This window comes from Apteryx mantelli, chromosome 10 (assembly GCF_036417845.1).
Source record: "Apteryx mantelli isolate bAptMan1 chromosome 10, bAptMan1.hap1, whole genome shotgun sequence".
NCBI classification, from domain to species: Eukaryota; Metazoa; Chordata; class Aves; order Apterygiformes; family Apterygidae; genus Apteryx; species Apteryx mantelli.
Window position 1 is genome coordinate 23,907,326 of NC_089987.1, and position 15,310 is coordinate 23,922,635.

The window sequence follows — 15,310 nt, forward strand, 5'->3', positions numbered from 1 at the left end:
AGCAGGTGCCTAGCAGAAGGGTCTGCGAGGGATCCCCCATGGAGCCAGTTGCCATGCCTCTTACCCAATCCTGCTGGAGAAGCCAAGGTCTGAGTGAGCTATGGATGTGACTCAGGGTCTGATCCAAATCCTGCTGAAGTCAGTCAGTCTTTCTCTTAGCATCAGTGGGAGTTAATATGGTCCTGAGTGGAGTAGCATGACAGAAGTTGACCCAGTCCCCTGAGTTTTCAGTTCATCGCCTCTCTACGAGCATTATCCTCTTTGAATAACTCAGTGCACAGAGACCTTGTGAGCTTAGATGTGCCCTACTCGGGTCTCTCTTCGTCCCTCTTTGATGGGGGAAGAGTCTGTGCAGGCTGCCTCTATAGTGCCAGTCAGGCAAGTTGGAAGTTGGCTTTGTCACCCAAGCTTTTGGTGCTGTGTCTTGGAGGGGTTTGGTGCATTTAGCTCTGGCAGGAGGGGACCTGCACCCCACAAACTGCTCTGCCTTCAGTGCCAACTTGAATTTAGCTTCTGTGGCTAAGGAGCTTGGAGACAACCCCCTTAACACCTGAAGAACTTTCCTGTTCTCTTCTTTGCAGTCTCAGCCATAACAGGATTTCTCAGGATGGAGTTCTGGATCTCATAAATGCCTTTTCCACATCTGGAAATACCACTGAAGTTCAAGTCAGGTGTGTGTTTCTTGTCACTGATTCCTGACTCTTCTCTGTGTATTTACCTCTTAGTTATCCTATAGTTTATGATCTTCAGTTAATAACAACAAGGGCCACATTGTCAACTAATTTTATGTGTATTTGTGCGTGCAAAGCTTTTGTTTATGTCCATTTCTACTGGTCAAGCATAACTGGGTTGGGTAGCAACATCATTGCTGTGCTGTGTTGCTTCGTGCCTTTTGATGTACCCTTAAATTCTGACCACTGGGGAAATAGTCACTTTCCCTCTATATCCTACACTCACATGTCTTCTCTGTGCAGTTTGTGCTCCAAAGCAACTTTAATCATCAAGCTGACAAGCGGAGATGACCCGAGAAAGATTTTGAGGTAACAGTACAGATTTTTTTGTGATTTCTTTGACAAAGGTGGTATCTTTTCTAGGGAGAAGGCAGACAAAACCTCTTTTCACCTCCTAGCTCCTGGCACAGTGGTATTTTGCAGTAATAGATGGTACATTTTCGTTGATTCACCTTATGGGAAGAGCTTTTTCACATCACCGAGAATCCCTTATCTCACAGCTTCCCTGCTGACTGTTCTTCACCTCCGCAGTCTGCTGAAGGTGTCTCACTGCCTTGTCTGCCTTCATAGATCTTATTCAGTCATTGTCACCTTGGTTATATCTGAACTGGTTATATCTGAATGCTTCTGGCTTTATATGGGGGTGAGACCCAGCCATATTTTTCCCCACTCCACTCCATGCTTTAGTTTCCCCGGTGAAGAAAACAAGGTGTTTGCATCAAAAAAGATCTGGGGTGTGCTCTGGGCAGGTCCCTTCTCTGGATGATCAGATGACCAGGACCTTAGAGTGTATCATGGTGGGTATCTGCTTGGTGTCACCATGGTCTCTGTGGGGTCAGTCACAGGTGCTATGAAAAGCTGTAGCATTGCCATAGGAAACCCCTTATGGAGGCCTGCATGAGAACATCTCAACAGATGCTTTTAAAGCATTGCCAGAATCTCCTTTGGAAGCCCTACAAAGCATTTAAGGTTTTGGTACCATTCTTTTTCTGTGAGGAAAGGCTGTGATGCCTGAGATTGCTGGGTCAGAAAGTCTGACTGTTCATTAGAAACTAAGACCACTTTCTTTTGCTTCCTTTCAGACTCGCAGAGTGCAACTTTCAGCCAGAGCACTTGGAAAAGCTGTGCTTGGTCCTGGAAAAGTGCTCCAGTCTGACAGAATATGTGTGAGTTAATGACTGATAGAAAACCTGCTTGGACCTATTTGGCTTGGCCTGTTTGCAAGCCTTTCTTTACAATGACCTTTGGTTCTAGATCCTCAAAGAACAATGTGACAGTCCAAACTGCAAAGACTCTTCTGCATTCCCTGAAGAAAAGTCTGGGTTCTCTGAAAATCAGGTACAGTGTCGCTGGGATGTTCTAGATATCAACCTGGGGCTGGTCTGATAATCTAAGATCTCCTTTCATCAAAAGCATCAGTGAGCTGTGGTTCTTCCAAAGATAAGTATCATTGGTCCGAGAAATTCCCATGGATGACTCTAAGGTGTTGGTATTTCAACTTTATCTTCCTGATTTATTGCTGAGCTAATCCCCCTGGCATCTCAGAGCACTCTGCTGCTTCAGATAAAGCTGTGGCTGTAGTTTCTGCTGTCTTTCTAGACCTTTACCTGCCTTATAAAGAAGGATATTAATTCTGTGTGAGCACATTCCTAATGTGTCCTCAACTAGGCCTCACCAGAGTATCGCACAGTTCACATAGGTAACTAATTCTTCACTTCCCAAACCGTGTTGCGTAAGAGTGCAAAGGTCACATTCCTTCCCCTTGCTTTTAGTGGTAGACAGACAGGACAGAAGTTGAAGTTTGCATCCACCTCTGCAGGGAAACTAGGCTGCTTCTCATCTTTTTATTCCCAGTTTGTGTCCTGTTTCCTATGTAGACATAACTGTGCTCTGATGAGCGTAGCAGCCTTTCCTTTTATATTAGAGTGCTGAGCACTCAGCTGATAGAATTGGAGATGGATCCATGCATGAAAATAAAGCAGAGCTGCCTGTATTCTGCTTTACAGCATAGAAGAGCCATGGGTATGTAAAGAAAGTGTCACGAGTCTTCTTGAGCTGGCTGTCCAGGCCTGTGGGAACATTACCGAGATCACGTAAGTAGTGCCTCAAGTTCTGGTATCTTTTATATCTTTTCCTTTATCCTGATTTTTTTTAAGGAAACAGGATTGAAGCTAGTGCTCTTACTTGCTCTATTGTTCTCTCTTCTCTGTCTCCAGTGCATTTGTAAGCCACTAGCCAACTTGAACTGAGTTTGATCCAGATATCTGACAGTTAGCAGTTCTTAGAAGGTTTGTGGTCAGATAGTGGAAGGGAGCCCCTGTTCCTCGTCTCACTTGGGGGAAAGCTGATCGGCTATTTAGCCTGTATTAGGCATGGAGAATTCATACAGGAGAGCAATGTCCTCCCAATCTCAGAAAAAGCTTCTGACTGTGCTTGTGTCATACTGAACACCAGAGAACACGTCACAAGGCCATAGGAAGCAGGCTTTGTGAATTCGGCTGCCCCTGGACTGGCTCATTTAGAATTAGAGACTGTTTTTGGAACTAGGTTAAACATTGCAAACCTCTTCAGAGAGAGGTGATCAGCATTCGTGCAACAGCATAGTCGTGTCCCATCCAGTCCTCCTGATTATTCTTCTGGAAAATAGCATTTTCTCCCCCCAAGAATACACAGCCTTGTGATGTTCTCTCATCTCTGCCTTCCAGGATACATAAAGATAAAGGCCTCTTCCAATTATGCATGGGGTTCCCACCCTGCCTGGAGAAGGTGGAGTCGGTTGTTAGCAGGTGAGAAAGTTGCTGTTTGTCATTATTTGCTGCTTGTTCTGCAACTCACCATGGGATCAAAAAAATCTTAGTAGGGTCTGGAGCTCTGGGCTCCTTGTGCTCAGTTTCAGAGCACCTCTGTACCACACATGCTGAGGGATTATCCACATGCATGTGTCTTGCAGGCCAACCTCCTTCAGGCCCATACTAGACCTGCATGAAAAATATGCCTACCTTGCCCTCAGGACTGTGGTCACTCAGGCTTCTGGAGACTTTTAAGACATTCTGGCTTCTGTATGAACATCTAGGGAGGGAATAGTGTTACTGTCTTTTCCCTTTGTGTAGCTGCCAAAGAAGGTAACTGTGTCCTTGTGCAGCTGGGAAAGGGCTGTGTTTCCCTACACTGGACAGTGGGACAGACAGGACATAGCAGGAGAGCCCAGAGAGGGCACAGGGCTCTGATCTCTTCCTAAGCCTTGCTCTAAAGGATGCTGCAGTGGGAAGGCTGTGCGCAGCTGCAAAGATTGCTGGTCATCACGGGCAGTTGTGTGTGTTTGCATCCCACAGATTGAAACTGTACGAGCCGGAAGTCAAGCGTGCTTGTTTCTGTCAAAGGGTTCATGAAAAATGTGCCCAGCTTCAGGAATTGAGGTGAGTTGCCAGGCATCACAGGCTTTTTGGGGGGGAAGGAAGTAGCTTGTCCTTTTGTGTGAAGGGGGGCAGGGGAGATGGCAGTGCAAGGTCCCAGTACCCGGTGTCCAGACTCGCCTTCTGTTTTACTTAGAGTGTTTGGATAGAAAATAGAAATGGCCTGTACACTCAGAGGCTTTCTGGGTCATCCTGTGAATGTGTCTAAATTGCTCCTCTGCCCAGATAACCTGTGCTTTCTTACCTTGACTAGGAGCTTCCATGGGACCTTCTCAGGTGTCCTGGGACCTTCTTGAGTGTCCCAGCGCCTGAGTGCTTTAGCTGTGGGCTGGGTACAGACCTTTTCTTGTCAGTGGGTATAGCCCAGACCTGTTGTGCTGTTCTTGCAGATGGTCCCATGTTGAGCTCCACGGTGATGAAGCAGAAATGCTAGTCAGTATTCTGCTGCCTCTTCCAGAGTTGAAGAAGTTTGGGTATGTCCCCATCCATGATTTTTTCTGCTGCTGAATGTGCACAGCTGTGGTCTCTCTGCTGTGTTTTACGGTTTGCTAAACCCTCTACCTCGCCCTGATCCTCTCTGAAACGCTCTTTTTCTGGAAGGTGGCCATGAGCTCTGTGATCTGTGCTGAGCCCTGTCTAGGTTATGAACTCTGCAGCTCTCTGCAATTGGTGCTATAGGTGGTTACTGAAGTACCATGTGCATGTCTTGAGGTTTTGGCTAGATCCTGATTCTCCTCTCCCCCCTTTTTGAAATAAAAGTAATTTAAGACTGAGACCTTGACTCTTGTTTACATTGTAGATAATTCTATACTGCCCTACCATGTAAAAGAGCTTTTTCTGGTATGAATACCATTCAGTTGTCTTCACAGCTCTCTTTGACTGCCTGTAGATGAGAGGCTGGCTTATAAGTGGTATCTTTGCCCAGTGAAATGCTGTGGGCCATGTTCTCTGCTGGGGTTGGTTGACTCCAGCCGAGACTGTGTTATTTGGTACATGTATGCATCCTGCATTTCCGAGATCTCTCTGAACTACCCAGTCCTTGTAGTCCTGTGCATGGGTGGTATAGAAGTCTCCCAAAACCTGCTGGACCCTGATTTCTCTGCTAGATGGAGGCTGGAACAGGGGCACCTTACCCATCAGTGAGGAAGTAAACTCTCCTCTTCCTCAATGGACTGAGACCTGACCTTCTTGTTTGTTCCTTGCTGTTTTGCAGGCTGACCTCTAGCAGTATTATGCCAACTGGAATTGATTACTTGATCACTGGCTTGCAGAAGTGCCAGGCTATTGAAGAGCTTAAGTAAGTGTGTTGTCACCAGGCTGTCCAGAGTCTGTCAGGTCTTTCTAGACTCTTTAGTTAAACCACATCCTCCTTTCTGCCCATAGTGTGGGCAGATGGACAGATAGATGTGTTTCCTGATGGCTGGTGGACTTCGGATACGGAAGAAGCAACACTTCCTTTTTATTTGCAATAAGGGATGGGTGGGAGAGACTGAGATCAATGGTCTGTGGCAGGGAATGTCCAATGGGGGAATCAACTGCTTTGGTAGCTGGTATTTGTACGGATCATGTCTCAGCTGGGAGGCAGCAATTCCAGTGCAGTAATTCCAGAGCCAGCATTTTAGTCCCAGAGGGTGGTCTGGCGGGCTGCACTCTGAGGTGGCTTTTCCAAGCACCTTCATGTACCTTCTGAAGTGCAACTGGACTGTGTATTTCACTGACTTGAGAGCTTTGCCATCTGTGCTGCGGTCACAGTGGCACCCTGCTGCATGAGGGGCTGGGCAGCCTGAGGCCAACAGCAGTTCTTGCTCCAGAGATTTGGGATTCTTGGTGCTTTATCAGGATCCAAAAGCATCCAGTAGAATCACTTTAGAGAGCAAAGCTGAAAATTATTCACAGGGATTAAAATACACTCCCACTTCTCTTCTGCCCTTGTTCTGCACTCCTCTGCTCTGTTTGCTCACACGACTGCACTTGCACCTTGCCCTGACCCATGAGTAGTTAGTTGTTCCTTTGTCTTTTAGCCTAGGCCACATGAGACTCAGTGATGTTACCATTCCTAAGCTTGTGCTGGGACTCTGTGAAATGCCATCTCTGAAAAGGCTTCTGTAAGTATGTAACTGCGGCTCACCCATAGCCTTGCTTGTAATTTTGAAGAACGCTAGCTTAACATCCATTTTTTTCTGGGGCTCTCATTTCCAGCTTGAACCATAACAGTATTGGTGATGATGGCTGCTCCAGGCTCGCAGAAGCCTTGAGGAAAATGCACTACTTGGAGGAAATAAAGTAAGTTCCTCATTTCTTGCAGACTCCTATCAGCAGAGAGGTAAGAACTAGTGCTGATGTTTGGGGAGATCCAGGTGTATTATACACAGGGTGGTTACAAAAGCAGGGAGGTTGCAAAATGCTCTTCTATGAGGTGCCGTAGGTTAACGGAAATCAGAGCTTGATGTTCAGAAGGGGAGAGTTTGGTGTAATCCCACTTTGCTGTAGTCGCGTGTTAAACGAAGCCTCCAGATTTAAATCTTCCCTGGAATCTCCTGGATCCAGAATAGGGCTGGAGGCTCCCTTCTCTCCTGGGATTGCCTTGGACCCAGCACTTCCCTGCTCTGGAAAGGTCTGAATCTAGATCCAATCCCAGCCTAGCTCTGCTTTTTTGCCTTCCTCTCTAGCCATGTCCCGTCCCTTCTGCACCCTGGGCCGTAGTAGTCTGGAACACGATAACCATGCCTCACTTGGGATTCTGACTCAAGTAATTTCCCATCAGTTAATAAGATCTTGCAGTGATTTTGGTTGCTATTTGTGATTTTTTTAATGCCTCATTAACAGTTATTAGGTTTTCATGGGACATTAAAGAGAAGCAGCTCTTTAATTCTGCTACCAAGGTCAGAGGCGAACTTTGTGTCATCCAGCAGATGGGAGATGTTTAATAAGATGCCGTGCTTTGTCTGACACTTATCATTTTCCTTTACAACGCAGTCTTTTTTCCCCTTCTTTAAAGTTTAAGTCACAACAAGATTGGAGATCCAGGCCTGATAAATATAGCTGCTGTCCTGATGGAAATGCCAAACCTGAAAAGAATCAAGTGAGTCACTTTGTTTGCTTGGCTTGATTTTGGTTACAGCCACAGTTGGTGGGAAAGCCTGTGTGGGAAGCTCTGTGTTGCCTTCATTTATACAATGTTCCAAACTCCTTCCAGGGTTTTCAGTCTCATCGAAGACCTCATAAAAAATCTACAAAGCCAATGGAAGGTCTTTCCTCTCCTGCCCTCCCTAAGTACAGCTGGGCCTGACACCAACTTTCCCTGCTGGTGTAACAAACTTTCTAAGAGTGAAGGTTACACTCATTTTCTCGGGCAGTTGTCCCCGGAGACAGCAGTGAGCACTTGCCTGCTTTCACTAGCTTTTTTGAGCGGAGATGCCGCTAGCTCAGTTGTGTCTTGGAAAATAAACTTGCAGGCTTGCGGGGAAACGTACCAGTCTTAGATCCGTGCAGCACCTTTTCTTGGGCTATGTAGGGTTCCCAGTGTCATGGCCCCCAGTGTTGCTATGTTGCCTTTCTTTTCTTAGGAGAAATAGGAGTAAAATTGAGAATTTGCCAAGGCAAGGACACAGTCTCTGGGCAAGGTACTTTCTCAGAGTTATGGATTCAAGCTGTCTCTTCTCTGAGGGAACAGAAATTAGGGCATCCAGGCTGCCTGTTAGGCTCAGATCTGGGGTGTGCCTCTCTTAATTTTTCGAAATTAAAAAAACCTGGAAACTCCTTAAAAGATAAGGATTTTCCCAGTTTTGTCTGATAGAGAAAAAACTGCTCCATTTTCTTGGAAACTGCAGGGGCAGGAATGTCTCAGTACTTGATGAAAATATACTACAAATCTTGTTTTCCCAAGGCATTTTCTAGAGACCTGTGTCACCGCTGGACACACCACTGCAGCCCTGTGTAGCCCATCATTACACTGCCCTGAGTCTCCTATTATACCAGCCCACAAGGAAACACCTTAACCTGGTACATTCTGGTTCTTGTTCAGTCACTGAGAGTATTTCATGCTTATTTTAGCCTCTCTGGAAACAGTCCTAGTCCTGTTGGAGGAGAAAAGCTCATGGATGCTCTTGCCTGTTGCAAGCACATCGAGGAGTTACTGTAAGTGTGTGATTTCCAGTGTCCTTTCAGGAAGCTGAGCAAAAATAAAGGCATAGAAACCAAGTCTGATTTGGTGCCAGTAAAGCCAAAATCAGTTTTACCACTGATTCTTATGAAAGCAGGGTAAACCCCATGGCTCTGTCAGCTAGGTTTTGGGATTATATGTTCATTGCAGTCTCTTGGAGATTCCCCCAAACTGTACAGACTCCATCAGTGGGGAAGAGCTTAAACTCAAGGGCTGTGCAGTGCATGTGTTGCCTAAGAAATCAGCATTAGTCTGCGTGGCTGTAAAATGGAGGGAAGATGACAATTAGAATTTTTATTCACAGCTGAGTTTATTATCAGTCATTTCATTCCAGACCAGTTTACAGGATGAATGTGCCCCTGCCATATTAAAAAAAGAAAGAAAGAAAGAAAACAGATTAGAAAGAGTTATTTCTGGTGCAATGAAAATGCAGGAGCTATTCACATCACCTTCAGATTGTAAGGTACTTGACTAAGGGCACATATTAAAAAGTGCAATTTCAGAATGATTCCAGCTGATCATGCAACCCAGTCAATAAGGAAGATCAGTGCATTCCTGAGGTGTCTGAGGCAACAGATGCTGGAGGAAATAGCATTTCCAAAATGTGGCATCTTGCTCTGATGGCTTCCACACACACAGGACACCTTCTACCGCTGGGCACTAAGAGTCCTCTAACATGTTCACAGGGCAACAGTCTCTCCTGTGCCAAAGGAGTCCTGGCTTGGCTAGTTTGTGGGACGAGCCAGGTTGACTGCAAGAAAGCAGCGAAATTTTACAACACCAAAAAAAAGGAATAAAGAGTATGAGTCACTTATATAGCTTTCTGTCTGTCTGTGATACCACCAAGGTGATATCCCGAAGCATCGCCACAGTGTGAACATAGCATATTTTACTTCACTGTTCAGCTTCTGCTGCAGGATTACAAAATGTCCTCGTTATCTCTGCCCATCCCCAGTGTCCTTTGGATGGAGGACATTCACTTCTTCCACAATAGTCCCATGCACATGTGGGTGAGGAATGTGGGTCACAGATACGTGTCGGTCACACACAGGTGAGAATGAGGCTCTGTAGTTTGCTGCCAGTAACATTTTGTTTCTGCTCCTTCCAGACTATCTAGGAATGTTTTCGGCGACAAGACAGCAGTGAAACTTGCCCTCTGTCTGCCTCACATGAGTGACCTGAAGATCCTGCAGTAAGTGTCAGCCTCTGCCCCAGGAAAGCAGGATCTGCTGGGAATATCTGGAATGGCTGAAAGAAAGTGCTGAAAAGGGAAATAGGCATACACTGAAGTGGTCCATGAGTCAGAGATTATTTTAAGTGGCTCAGGATTATTTTAAGTGGCTCAGGATTGAGAAACCCTCTTCAGGTACTCTGCGGCATCAAGCACTGACCATATTCCTTTATTATTTATTGCCTTAAGTCACTCCATGAGCAGTGTCACATCAGCTATTCCTGTATAATTTCTTGCAGCATTAACTTTACAGATGAATCAGGCATTGTGTATACAGTAGAATAACCCTTTTAATGGACTTTGACCACATTAACTTCTAATGCCTCTGGCTGTTCTCTTGTTCTGGTGTGATGTAAGCATAAATATGAGCATCTGTGTGGTCCCTTATTATTTTGTGCAGTCACCTGAGTCATATTCCCCCCTGAACTCAGTGGTACCATATTTTTAAACCTTGTATGGGAGTTTTTCCAAGGCTCTAATCCATAGGATATTCTCATACTGTGTCACAGTAGCAAAGCAAGAGATCGGTGAGTTAAAAGAGCTTGGTTCAATTAGCCTACAGGATGTTTTCCAAGCTATGTCTAAAGCATCCTCAAAAGATAACTAAGAAAAGCAATCCCAGTGCTGGGAAACTTCAGTGCTTGTGGATAGGTTCTTGTCTCCACTGGAAAGATGTTGGGATATCTGCAGACTTGAGGTCCCATCCACTCTTTGGTTCCTAAGGTCGTTCCTCACTGTCATCTCAAATCGATCCCTTGAGCACAGAGTTGGACAAGGACTCCCAGCTGTGCCATGCAGCGTTTGCTTTTGCATCAGCTGCCTAAATGCACTCCTTCATTGGGAGCATGGGCAAATCCAGTGACCTGCGTGTCCGTAGGGCCAGGTGTCACCCAAAGCAGCAGAGAACCATGTGACTTGCTAGCCACATTGCCGGCCCCCACTGTTGCCACCCTGTTTTCAAGGCCCCTTTGTTAAGAGTGAACCACAAGGATCCCAGGTTATTTCCAGCACCAGGTGCTGATTCAAAAGATGTGGCAGTTTTCTTCTTAGCAAGTTGAATATGAGCTTTTGTTACAGCTTTATCCTGAAATAACTCCCAAGTCCTTGTGTTTCTTTTGTCAGCTTGCAGAACAATAATATTGGGCCAACAGGAGGCACAGAGCTGGCCAGAGCCCTGGTGGGATGTCGGCTGCTGGAAGAGATGAGGTAGGCCATGGCAGGAGTGCTTGGGATGGTGCCGAATGTGTGCGCCGATACTACTCTGTGGACGGGAATCATTTCAGCTCAGAGACCTGAGGCAGTCATGTAGGCTCTTTCCGTGCTCAGGGCTGAGGGTGATTCCATAGAAGGCAATTCATCCACCGATCCTTGACGCTTTAGACAGGATGAGAGGAAACGCTCTCTGCAGTCTGCTGCTCTGCACTGCCTGGGGAGCAGCTTAGATCCCTTTAGATGTCAAACCCTGTTTGCCAGTGCTGTTTGCTTGGGTTTGTATAGATAGGTGCCTTAGAACTTTTGTATGCACTAACAGGGTGAATGACAAAATTTCTAAATACAGGACTGAAAGAATGCAGACTGTGTAAGTAACTCTTCCTCCTGCACCTTTGATGCCATCATTCTGTTATATGTACATTGTTAAATGACAAAATGAATTAGGGTGCTGGTAATTTAGGTGGGACAGATGCCATGGCTCATGTTTGCTGGTAGATAAGAATGGAGCAGCACACGCTAGTAAAGGCTGGAAGGCAGTTACTGCTGCCCACTGAGCCTTTGAGAGCCATTTCTTCTTCCCACTGTCCCTTTGGACAAGTTTACCTTCATTCCTCTTCAGTCACACCAGTCATTAACTCTAGTATAACTTCTCATCCCCAGTTTCAGATGCAACACATGATATGGTGCAGATCTGTCCATCTCAGGCACTGACATAACTCCATGTTACTGTCTCCAGGCCTTTCACTGCTGCAAGGATTTATGCTTGCCACTTAGAGCAGGGCTGTCATTCCCATTTCACCGAGCAGGAAACTAACCCTGAGTTGCCATGTCCTAATCTGGCCTGTCCCTGCTGTCTCTAGAGTCCTCACTTATCTTAGCCTGCCTACTAGTTATTGATCTGTTAACTCACGTAGTTATGTCTCGGCTCTGGCTCTTCTCTGACTGTAGCTGCTTTTCCTGCAGCCACTCAAAGCTTTCCCATTATTCTTACAGCTTATCAGAAAATTGCCTTGGGGAAGGAGGTATCCATGCCCTGTCTGAGGGACTGCCGTGCTTTGAACACCTCCGAAAGATTGAGTAAGTACCAGGGCATTGAATGCCACCGGGGCAGAGCATGGCTGGCCCTGTTTGCAGCACTGTCAGGACAACAGTGCCGCAGACGGGGCCGGTGCCGGTGCCGTATTCCCCGCTGGTTCTCACCCCAGCACATTGTGCCCATTTACGCTGGCTGGGGATGTGGCCAGACAGCTCAAAGCTCACCTGCCTTTCCCTGCTTGCCAGATCTGCGAGTCTGACGCTCTGGATTTCCCAGGGGAGCCCCAGATGTGGTTACATAGTGCCTGACTCTCTGTTCACTGATTGTTGATGTTGAATACAAGTTATTACAAATGCAAAACCTTTTTTTTTTTTCTCTCTCCTCCTTGCTTCAGCTTGAAACTCTGTGGAATCACTGATGATGCTTCTAAATCGCTTTCTCACGGCTTCAGACAATGCCCTTCCATGGAGGAGATAATGTGAGTGTGGGGATGGATGGGGGCTTCCTCCAACATACAGGTCGTGCTTATCTTAATATCTGCTGTTACTATCACGGTGACAGTGCACATCTGACCCTGCTAAATATTTAATGATACTTACTGCTACGTACTTTTTAGTGATAAATTTACTAGGAATTTACTAATTGACTAAATTCACTGGGAAACACTTCCTGGTATAACTAGCAGCTTATTGGAAGCTGAGTCTGAAGAGCTGAACAGAACATGGAGGAAAACACTCATCTTTAGACTCTGCCCATTATCTTTCATGTTTTAGCATCTCCTTTGGGAGGAGGGACAGAGTCCTAGTCCTTGTTCTCCGTAGTCCAAGTTTTGCCTCCATTTTTGAGATGGGTGCAGTTGGCTCTCAGAGCAGAGCAGGAGCTTCTCTGTGTAATTGTAGAGCATGAACTGGGAACTCAAAGCAAAGTGAATTCAGCTTGTACACTTACCCATTTGGACCCTGTCCACACTGGAATAAAAGGGATTGCACTGAATTGTGGATGTTTAATATGTTTTAAATAAATAGCATAGAGAGGCTAACCACATTCTGATATGTGTTCACCTGTCCAAGAGAACCTCAGCAAGAAACTTGCAGTGAACCTGCCTTAGCTAATGTCTTTTTAAATGCAGTTTGCCCCGTTGTACTAGAAGTACCTTAACTTTGATGCTGATAGGACTAGCATTTAAGGCTCCCATGGGGTATGTAGCCTCGTAGATCCGGAGCTGACTGTAGCAGTAACAAAGATTGACACAGCGGGAGATGTTGATGGGAGACAGACCTCCTAGGAACCAGGCTGAGATCACTGATCACTAGCTCTGCCTAGTGGATAGGCAGACCTAAGGTTTCTAATCAGCTCTGCTGTGGCCAGCTGGGCAACCCTTGATTGTCATGTTACTCTTATATGCCTCAATTTTCTCTTCTACAAAGTACTCACAAATGGTTTGAATCACATGATACATGGGTTATAAGCCCATCAGACCTTCCTCTCCCTTCCTTAGAAGGTATCTGTGTGGCGATCACAGATATCTTAGGACTCAGGGTGCTAGGTCAAAGCAGGATTTTATTGCCAGTCCTGGGAGAGGTGATGTCTGACGCTAATGCCACGTAATCTGGGTGGGGGGGAGCAGTCTTGCAACATTCCTGGGGAGTCAGAAATGGAGTAAGGGGATGAGTAAAGCAATGTTCAGTGCATAGGTATGTTGCTGCTTTTTGCAGCATGACACTAGGACTAGTTAACTGTGTGGGGAGTTACTAGTACTGCAGTACATTAGTGTGTTAGATTGATGGACTTTCCTTTATTTGCAGTGTTAGGAGGGGGCTTATCTTGTCAGTGAAGGCACGTATGGGTTTTATCATTGGGAAAATTTGGGTGACCAGAGGGTGCAATCTCCTGACGCCTGTGAAATCCCTGAACAGCCCATGAACTTGTTCAGTGGAAGGCCCCAGTTCTTGAGCCAGCTCCTGTTCTGCCTTTATTTTTGTCTCCTACATGTGACACACAAATTCTGGGATTCCCCAGAATCGGGCAGAGGAGTGACTGTGTGGGGTGACCCCAGGATCATTCAGCTGAGTGTTGTAGTGAAGCACTGACTGGTGCCATGCTAGGATTTTGCTTTCCAGGTGAGAAGGAAATGGCCAGGCTGTGCAGCTGGTAGCAAAGAAAGGATCTGAAATATTTTCTCATGTACTAACATACCAGAAAGTGAAAACCCCACTCTTTCAAGTGCCCTGTGAGCTATGCTTTGAAAGAGCTTAGAGCCAAAGGGAGGATTTAAGAGCAGGTCTGAGGGCCACCTTAGCTGCTGCAATAGTTTAACACCACTAGCACAACGATGAGCGTCCTGGGATAAAGCTGTATGCTCAACTGTCACTTCTACCTTTGGCGTCTCATTCCTGGGACCTACAGGACTCCAGAGATAACCACAGTCCCTGGACTGTGTGGTGAGGCAGCCTGGTGTCTTATTATACACAGAAAGACATGGCAAAACTGAGGAAATTCCTCAGTTTAAGCTTGTAAAGCAGGGGAATGTTTACCTGCTGTGATAAGAGGGCGATAAGCTCTTGACTGGGCTAATCTGTGACGGGGCGTATCACAGCAGTGCTTGTTGTTCCCCTTACGTCCACCCTGTTCACCCTCCGTTGGGCTTGGCTGACTCACCAGTTGGGATTTCTTGTCCATCTCAGATTGTCTTGGAACACCCTTGGTGACAGAGGAGCCCGAGAGTTGGCCAGTGCTCTCCCAAGGATGGAAAAGCTGAAGATGTTAGAGTGAGTACAACCCTGAGAGTAACCCCAGGGAAACTTTTTGTATCTTTGAGCCTTCAATTGCAGCCCTTCCAGTAAGGGGATGCATGCTAAGAACAACAGAGACAGGCTTTTGCAGTTCAAATTCTTGCTTAGCCTGCTGTGTACACCAGTGGCCAGCCTTCCTAGTGTGATAGACAGTGTAGAGAGGCATTCAAGTAGCACTTGTTTTATCTGAGGTGTTTGCACTGTAGGTATCTAAGCAGAACCTAGTCCTACTAAGCTTCCAGTCTGAGTCAGGGAAGAGAAACTGATATTTCTCAGGCATGAGTCATATCATTTAACGATCTCAGGTGAGCTGCTTCCTGCAAGTTTTTATTTCTCTCTGATGACTAGAAGGACGGTCTAGATGAGTAGCTTGCTCAGAGAGTCTTCCTTTGTGAATGTCTGCAGCAAGACATGAACTCCCATCCCCAGAATGGAGCAACCAGACTGTGGGTCTTGGGTCATAGGAGCTCACAGGAAGCTCAAATGCAGCTCCTGAGTTTCAGTGCAACCAGTAGCTGGGGTTGACGTCACCAGGTCACACATGAGCTCAGTGGCATCACAGCCCAGCCCTATCCCATGGGAGAGACTATCATCTCCTGCCCAAGAACTGTTCATGGAGCTTTCCTCCTTTTGGCCCTTTGAAATACATGATACGTATTCTTAGCTATATGAAAACATTAGTCTGTGGTTCAGAGGATCAGAAACTGTTTCTTATTTGTCTCGGGCAAGGAAA

General features: G+C 46.2%; 1 protein-coding gene across 4 annotated transcripts in view; it reads left to right on the top strand.

Moving 5' to 3' along the window:
* The window catches only part of NLRC5 (NLR family CARD domain containing 5), a 56,884-nt gene that overhangs the window by 37,725 nt on the left and 3,849 nt on the right, over positions 1-15,310 (top strand). For 3 of the 4 annotated variants that reach the window (XM_067302758.1, XM_067302757.1, XM_067302759.1), the window contains 18 exons: positions 582-671; positions 975-1,040; positions 1,814-1,897; positions 1,986-2,069; positions 2,738-2,824; positions 3,437-3,517; positions 4,064-4,147; positions 4,534-4,617; positions 5,358-5,441; positions 6,166-6,249; positions 6,344-6,427; positions 7,143-7,226; positions 8,198-8,281; positions 9,415-9,498; positions 10,660-10,743; positions 11,743-11,826; positions 12,180-12,263; positions 14,470-14,553. In XM_067302758.1, the coding sequence (XP_067158859.1) occupies positions 582-671; positions 975-1,040; positions 1,814-1,897; positions 1,986-2,069; positions 2,738-2,824; positions 3,437-3,517; positions 4,064-4,147; positions 4,534-4,617; positions 5,358-5,441; positions 6,166-6,249; positions 6,344-6,427; positions 7,143-7,226; positions 8,198-8,281; positions 9,415-9,498; positions 10,660-10,743; positions 11,743-11,826; positions 12,180-12,263; positions 14,470-14,553 (1,500 nt within the window). The other variant, XM_067302760.1, reaches the window with a different exon arrangement.